We start from the raw sequence: 7,865 nt of genomic DNA, 5'->3' as shown, positions 1-7,865 counted from the left end.
CTAGACGAAGAACTTGAACGACCTGTTATAGTCAACGCAAACCTAGGACATATAAAAACTGAGAAACTACTTAATGTCCTAAGGAAATACCCAACTTCTTTAGGATATAACATCTCTGACCCGAATTAATCCTATTTTGAGTAATGTTGTCAAGAAGGAAGTGCAAATATTACTAGAGGTAGGAATCATATACCCAATATTTGACAGCAAATGGTTTAGTCCTGTTCATGTTGTACCCAAGAAAGGAGGAGTTACAGTGATCAGTAATGCAAAGGGCGAATTAGTAGCACAAGACACTTAGACTGGATGGAGAATGTGTATTGACTATAGGAAATTAAATAAGGTCACTCGTAAGGATCATTTCCCTTTACCCTTCATAGATCAAATGCTTGAACGTTTGGCTAAACATTCTCATTTTTATTATTTAGACGATTATTCCAGATTTTTCCAAATCCCTATCCATCCTGATGACCAAGAAAAGACGACATCACATGTCCCTATGGCACATTTGCATAACGAAGAATGTCATTTGGACTTTGTAACGCACCTGCAACACTCCAGAGATGCATGATGTCTATTTTCGCTAATTTTCTACATGGCATGATGGAAGTCTTTATGGATGATTTCTCTGTCTGTGGAGAAAGCTTTGAGGGATATTTATCAAACCTCGAAATAGTACTTGAACGATGCGTAAGCGTTAATTTAGTACTCAATTGGGAAAATGCCACTTCATGGTCCGCCAAGGAATTGTGCTTGGACACATAGTTTCCGATAGAGGGATTGAAGTAGATAAAGCAAAAATCGAAGTTATAAAAAATCTTCAACCTCCAAAAATTGTTAGAGAAATAAGTATTTTTTTGGGACACGCCGGTTTTTACCAACGTTTCATTAAATATTTCTCTAAAATAACCAAACCTTTAACTGAATTTTCAATTAAAGATGCTGATTATGCAACCTCCAGATTGGAACCAACCATTTGAGATAATGTGTGACGCAAGTGACTATGCTGCAGGTGCAGTTTTAGGACAAAGAAAGGATAAAAAGCTTCATGCAATTTATTACGCTAGTAGAACCCTAGATCCTGCGCAGATGAACTACGCTTCCATAAAAAAGGAACTCTTAGCTGTCGTGTTCGCTTTAGATAAATTTAGATCTTACCTAGTAGGAGCAAAAATAATTATCTATATCGATCATGCCGCAATTAGATACCTATTGAGTAGAAAGGATGCCAAACTAAGACTTAGGTGGATCCCACTCTTACAAGAGTTCAAATTAGAAATCAAAGACAAGAAAGGCACGAAAAATGTGGTAGCTGATCACTCATCAAGAATGGAAGGTATCCAATCTGAAAATGTACCTATTAATGACGATTTCCCTTATGAAAGACTCCTAGCCCATTCAGAAAGTAATTCGCTTAAAAATTCTCTGACTTATAATGATATCGAAACAAATGAGGTTGTAGAAGCAGTTTGCACAAAAACCACGCTGCCTTGGTACGCTGACTTTGTCAACTACTTAGCGGCTGGAGTACTACCCTCTGATCTAATATACTAACAAAAGAAGAAATTCTTTCATGATCTCAAACAATATTATTGGGACCAACCACTGCTTTTCAAAAGAGGCACCGATGGTATCTTCCTTCGGTGTGTCCTCGAAGATGAAGTAGAAGATATAATTTCTCATTGTCATTCCGCTCCCTATGGAGGACATGTGAGCACCTCAAAGACCTGTGCTAAGATTTTACAAGCTGGCCTCTTTTGACCCTGAGATCCCACATCATTTTGTGCATAGTGTGATCATCATCATCATCATCATCATTATCATCATTATCATCATTATTATTCATATCCCATTTACTAACAAAAATATATAAAAAAAGAGATTGTGTTTTGCTTGTTGCTTGTTTCCCAAGGTAGGTGGTTGGTCAAGAAGCTCGAACAAGATTAGGGTTTTGAGACCCATAAAGGAGTTCAATCATTCTCATATGCTTATACCATCAAAATTAAAGTCCAAGAATGGCTCAATTTAAGATCAATAACTTCCAATTTCATCTGGTACACAAATTAGGGTTTTTGACCTAATTCATATGGGGAGTTTACTTTTAATCAGGACATGGCTCCATGGCTCAAAATATGATTCAAATATCTCCAATACAACATTATAACTCACTCATGTCATTCATTTGAAGAGGAGAGCTTGATTTAATAGAAAGTCACAAAAATACAAGAAGAATAACATATCAAAGCTAATCATCATTCATGTCCTCGTCTTCTCCTGCATTGTCACCTTCCTCTTCATCTTCATTATTATCTTGTTCTTTGAAGGATGCGATGTCCATTTTGATGGCGAGAAGTTACACGAGCCTCATCAAGGTGTTTAAAGATTCCATCAACATCTTGAAAAATACCCATGTTTTTATCACAAGTGCCAATATTAATTACATTCTTTTTACCCATTTTTTTTGTCGGTTCTCGCCGAAGGTTCACATGATAAGCTTCCATGATTCTTGAAATTACACGAGCATATGGTAAAGCACCGGATAATCCTTTTGAGTAGTTCATATGATATAGAATGACATATGCCCAATTCACCTTCAAACGTTTCTTAATTGCAAACATCAGTTGCGTCTCAGTGTCACCTATTTGAGAGTAGTTGGAGCTTTTTGGGACAAGGACATAAGCAAGGATATAATGAAGCATTTGGTCACTAACCAAGAGGTACTTGCTTGACAGAACCAACCGTTGTGTGCGAGCTCGATGCGCATGATAAACTACCTCATTGACACTGGAGATGCTAAAGTAGTACCCAACTTTAGAGTATTCACTCCAAGCTGGAGAATCCGGAGTAAAACCTACTCAAATTCGTTCACCACTACATGGAATATTCAAAGATGCTCCTAGTTCAGCTAGAGTTAAACAGATAGTAACATCATTAATTTTGGTCCGAAGAACACAACCAGGTTCGACAGAAAAATTTGCATAAAATTCCTTAACCATATCCGGGTAAAAAATTCCTGAATCTTCTACTAGACCAGTAATCCTCTGATACTCTAACAAAGCAGGAAATTAAAAACTTGTATATGGAAAAGAGATTAAGTTACCACATTTAGGTTCAATCAAAGCCCTTTGTTGAAAGGTAGGCAACAACCTTCTCTTCTTCACAAATTGTCTTGGTGAAACATTGTTTTGTTGAGAATCTTCTACTGCTGGTATTTTCGTACAGCCCTTTGAAGAGAAAAAGTGATTCAGAAAAGTGCTTATTTGGTGGAGTGAATATATAGAGGTGTTTGGTTATAAGGGTTTAATGTGGTAAAAGGGAATTTGATGATGGGGAGAGAAATTTGTTGAATGGGCAATAAAGGATAGGAGTAATGAGAAAAGATTTTTAAGGAAAGTGAATGGAAGAGTAGGTGGAGGATTGTTGACTAGCTTTAAAAGAAAAAAATAGAACATATAATATAAAAAAACAAAAATGACACAGTGTAACCGATTACAGGCCTGGGCGTAACCGGTTACAGTTACGCAAACAGCAAAAGTCAGAGGCCCAGAATGAAAAAATTTGAGGCTGTAATCGGTTACGCTGGTAGAAACAAAAAACCTCCATTGTTATGTGGACAATACTTTTACTTTTGGAAAATTCGTATGAAGGCTCACTTAAAAGCACAAGGAGAAGAAGTATGGGAGGCTGTCCTAGAAGGTCCTTTTGTTCCTGTAACTGTCGTCAATGGTGTTGGATCAGATAAACCTAAAGCTTCATGGGACGATAACGATAGAAAGAAAGTTCTTGCTGACAAAAAGGCTATCAATCTTCTTCAAGGAGAACTTAGCATGGACGAGTTCTTTCGTGTTTCGGCATGTACAACAGCTAAACAAATATGGGATACGTTAGTAGAAACTCATGAAGGAACAGTTAAAGTTAAGAGATCTCGATTAAATACTTTGAGTCAAGAATACGAGTTATTTAGAATGCAGCCCGGAGAATCCATTCTTGATTTACAAAAGAGATTTGTTCACTTAGTAAATCATCTAGACACTCTTGGAAAGAAACTCTCTACCGAGGAACAAAATCTTAAAGTCCTAAGATCCTTAACCAGAGAATGGCAACCAAAGGTTACAGCAATATCCGAGAAGAAGACTTTAACTAAAATGACTTCCGCAACATTGTTCGGAAAACTTCAAGAATACGAAACAGAACTCGGAAGACTTTAAAAGCATGAAAGTTTAGATACAAAACCTAAAGGCATCGCTTTGAAAGTAGATTCAATGTATGATGATCCACCGGTGGAAGATGAAAATTTCATGCTCCTTGTTAAAAGACTTGGTAAGTTCTTTGGTAAAAATGATAAATCCTCTCATGTAAAAAGTAAGAAACATTTCAGGAAAAAGGAGGCTTCCACTTCAACACAATATGTCACATGTTATGAATGTGGCAAGCAAGGTCATATAAAACCAAATTGTCCTAAACTTTCCAATAGTGGTGGTGTCAAAGGCAAAAAGTACTTCAAGAATAAAAAGCCCTATGTTGCATGGGAAGACAATGAGATAAGTTCATCATCCGACTCCGATAGTGACGAAAGTGCAAATCTAGAATTAATGGCTTCACACCATTTCAATGATGAGGATAATAAGGTTAGTAATGAATTTTCCATTTATGGTAATGATGCACAAGGTGCGATAAACGAACTATTGAATGAATGCAAAATATTATGTAGAACCGTATCAACACAAGAGAAACAAATCAAATCTCTTGAAGAAAAAATGGATACTATGCAAAAAGATTTAGAGGTTGATAAGAAACAATATGTTGATAAAGAAGAACAAAAATCTACATGTAATAATTATGAATCACTTTCTTTTCAAATTGTCCAATTAAAGAGAGTCCTAGAAAGATATGAAAAAGGACAAATTGGTTTAGAGGGTGCCCCTAGTCAACAAAGATATTATAATGATAAAAGTGGGTTTGGTTATTCAAATTTCTCAAAACCAAGTTTGTAACAAAACTATTTTTGTTAAGGCTAGTGACCAAACATCCCAAGAGAAAGTTAACAAGCCTAAAGTGGTTCATTACCATCATAGATTTAGAAGTAACTTTGTTCCTACATGTTTCTATTATGGTATAAGTGGCCATACACTTAATGCTTTTTATGTTAATAACTTTAGTGTAGCAAGTGAGAATTATGTGTGGGTAAAGAAAGGTACTAATTCTGAAGGACCCAAAGCAATTTGGGTACCTAACAAAACTTAATTTGTTTTGTAGGTATGCTTGGAGACCACATCAAATATATGGTATCTCGATAGTGGTTGTTCCAATCATATGACGGGAGACATCAACAAATTTTCAAATCTAAAGCTTAAGGCCGACGGTTATGTTACTTAAGGAGATAACAATAAAGGAAAGATTCTTGGCATAGGCAAAGTTGGTGCACCACCTTTCACATCCATTGAAGATGTTCTTTATGTTGAAGGACTAAAGCACAATATTCTTAGTATTATCCAATTATGTGACAAAGGATTCAAGATCAAGTTCACTAAAGATGAATGCTTGATATAAGACGGAGTCACACATGAGGTTAAACTTAAAGGTAAAAGAATTAATAATATATTTATGTTTTCTATTGATGATTTATCTTTGAAGGTGAAATGTCTCATGGAAAACAATAATGACTCATGGCTTTGGCACAAAAGAATTGCTCATATTCATATGGGACATTTGAATAAATTAATCAAACATGATCTTATCATTGGATTGCCTAAGATAAAGTTTGTCAAAGATCGACTTTGTGATGCATGTCAAAAAGGGAAACAAACAAAATCAACTTTCAAATCTAAGAATGTGGTGTCCATTACAAGGCCACTACAATTGTTACACATGGACTTATTTGGTCCATCAAGAACAAGAAGTCTCGGAGGTAATGTATATGCCTTAGTTATTGTTGACGATTTCTCTAGATATACTTGGACATTCTTCTTAGTGCAGAAAAATGATGCATTCAAAGAATTCAAGAAATATGCAAAGCAAATTCAAAATGAGAAGTCACTAACAATTGCCTCCATAAGAAGTGACGATGGTGGAGAATTTCAAAATGCTTCGTTTGAAGAATTTTGCGAAGAACATGGAATATCTCATAATTTCTCGGCACCAAGGACTCCTCAACAAAATAGAGTAGTGGAAAGAAAGAATAGGTCACTTGTGGAACTTGCAAGAACAATGCTTAGCGATTCAAATCTTCCTAAATATTTTTGGGCGGATGCGGTAAGCACGACATGTTTTGTAAGTAATAGAGTTAATATTAGACCTATCTAAAAGAAAACTCCATATGAACTATTCAAAGGAAGAAAACCAAATATTGCTTATTTTCACATCTTTGGATGCAAGTGTTTTGTCTTAAACAATGACAAAGAAAATCTTGCTAAGTTTGATGAAAAATCCGACGAAGGTATTTTTCTTAGTTATTCTCTTTCTAGTAAAGCTTTTAGAATATATAATAAAAGAACCTTAAAAATTGAAGAATCTATGCATGTATCTTTTGATGAATCTAATCCCTCCAAGGAGGATATTATTTGTAATGATGATGATGAAGATATAGTAGTAATTCCTCAAGAATATTCTTCCAAGATGAATAATAAGAATCAATCAGAGAATCACTGAGATATTTCTAAAATTAACAATGAAAATCAAACGAAATCTCAAGGAGAAACTTCTAAAGTCAACAATGAGAATCAAGTAGAACCTATTCAACAAGAGTCAAATATCAATGATATACCTAAGGAATGGAGAACTCATAGAGACCATCCAATTGATAAAATCATTGGTGATATTAGTCAAGGTGTTACAATAAGACTAAACCTTCAAAATGCTTGCTTAAACATGGCATTTGTCTCCCAAACGTCCATTCGGTTCAACAAACAAAGAATTATGTGAAGAATTCTCATCAATAATGCAAGGAGAATGTGAGATGTCCATGATGGGTAAAATGAATTACTTTCTTGGATTACAAATCAAGCAATTAAAGGACGGCATCTTCATCAACCAATCCAAGTATTGCAAAGAATTGTTGAAAATATTCGATATGGATAATTGTAAAACAATGTCTACTCCTATGGGATCTAGTACATATGTAGATCAAGATGAATCTGGTGTCTCTATTGATATTACAAAATATCAAGGTATGATTGGTTCACTTTTATATTTGACGGCAAGCCGTCCTGACATAATGTTTAGTGTTTATTTATGTGCCTGCTTTCAAGCAAATTCGAAGGAATCTCATCTCATGGCGGTAAAAAGAATTATGAAGTATCTTAATGGAACAAAAAATGTCGGTCTATGGTATCCAAAAGGTAGTATATGTAATTTACTTGGTTATTTTGATGCGGACTATGCAGGTTGCAAAATTGATCGTAAAAGTACGAGCGGAACATGTCACATTTTAGGAAATGCATTAGTATCATGGTCATGCAAGAAACAAGCATGTTTAGCACTTAGCACAGCTGAAGCAGAATACATTGCAGCAGGAAGTTGTTGCGTTCAAATCTTATGGTTAAAACAACAACTTAGTGACTACGGTGTAAATCTTGGGTGTATTCCTCTAAAGTGTGACAACACAAGTGCGATCAATATTACAAAGAATCCGGCCATGCACTCAATAACCAAACATATTGACATACGACACCACTTCCTACGAGACCAAATTCTAAAAGGAGACGTCGAAGTTTCATTTATTGATACACATAATCAACTAGCAGATATTTTTACAAAACCGCTTGCCAAAGAACCTTTCTTCAAGATTCGAAGAGAACTTGGCATTTTGGATGAACAAGACGTATGAATCTATTATTCTCATAATGTTTACTCTTAACTAGATTTCA

General features: G+C 35.3%; 1 protein-coding gene across 1 annotated transcript; it reads left to right on the top strand.

The window, feature by feature from the left end:
- The first annotated feature begins 4,262 nt into the window (after positions 1 to 4,262).
- On the top strand, positions 4,263 to 5,376 carry LOC131624016 (uncharacterized). The gene is made up of 3 exons (XM_058895013.1): positions 4,263 to 4,830; positions 4,988 to 5,184; positions 5,257 to 5,376. The coding sequence occupies exons 1-3, from the start codon at positions 4,263 to 4,265 to the stop codon at positions 5,374 to 5,376; spliced, it is 885 nt and encodes a 294-aa protein (XP_058750996.1).
- The last annotated feature ends 2,489 nt before the right edge of the window (positions 5,377 to 7,865 follow it).

This window comes from Vicia villosa, unplaced genomic scaffold (assembly GCF_029867415.1).
Source record: "Vicia villosa cultivar HV-30 ecotype Madison, WI unplaced genomic scaffold, Vvil1.0 ctg.000098F_1_1, whole genome shotgun sequence".
NCBI classification, from domain to species: Eukaryota; Viridiplantae; Streptophyta; class Magnoliopsida; order Fabales; family Fabaceae; genus Vicia; species Vicia villosa.
Note: the sequence above shows the minus strand (reverse complement) of the source record. Positions and strands in the feature narration are given on the sequence as shown.

Bases quoted from the DNA above. Each gene is read 5' to 3' on its own strand.
- LOC131624016 (XM_058895013.1), top strand. From the start codon at position 4,263: ATGTATGATGATCCACCGGTGGAAGATGAAAATTTCATGCTCCTTGTT. The intron at 4,831-4,987 runs GTAATAATTATG...CTCAAAACCAAG, and splicing joins AGAAGAACAAAAATCTACAT to TTTGTAACAAAACTATTTTT. The intron at 5,185-5,256 runs GTAAAGAAAGGT...TTTGTTTTGTAG, and splicing joins CAAGTGAGAATTATGTGTGG to GTATGCTTGGAGACCACATC.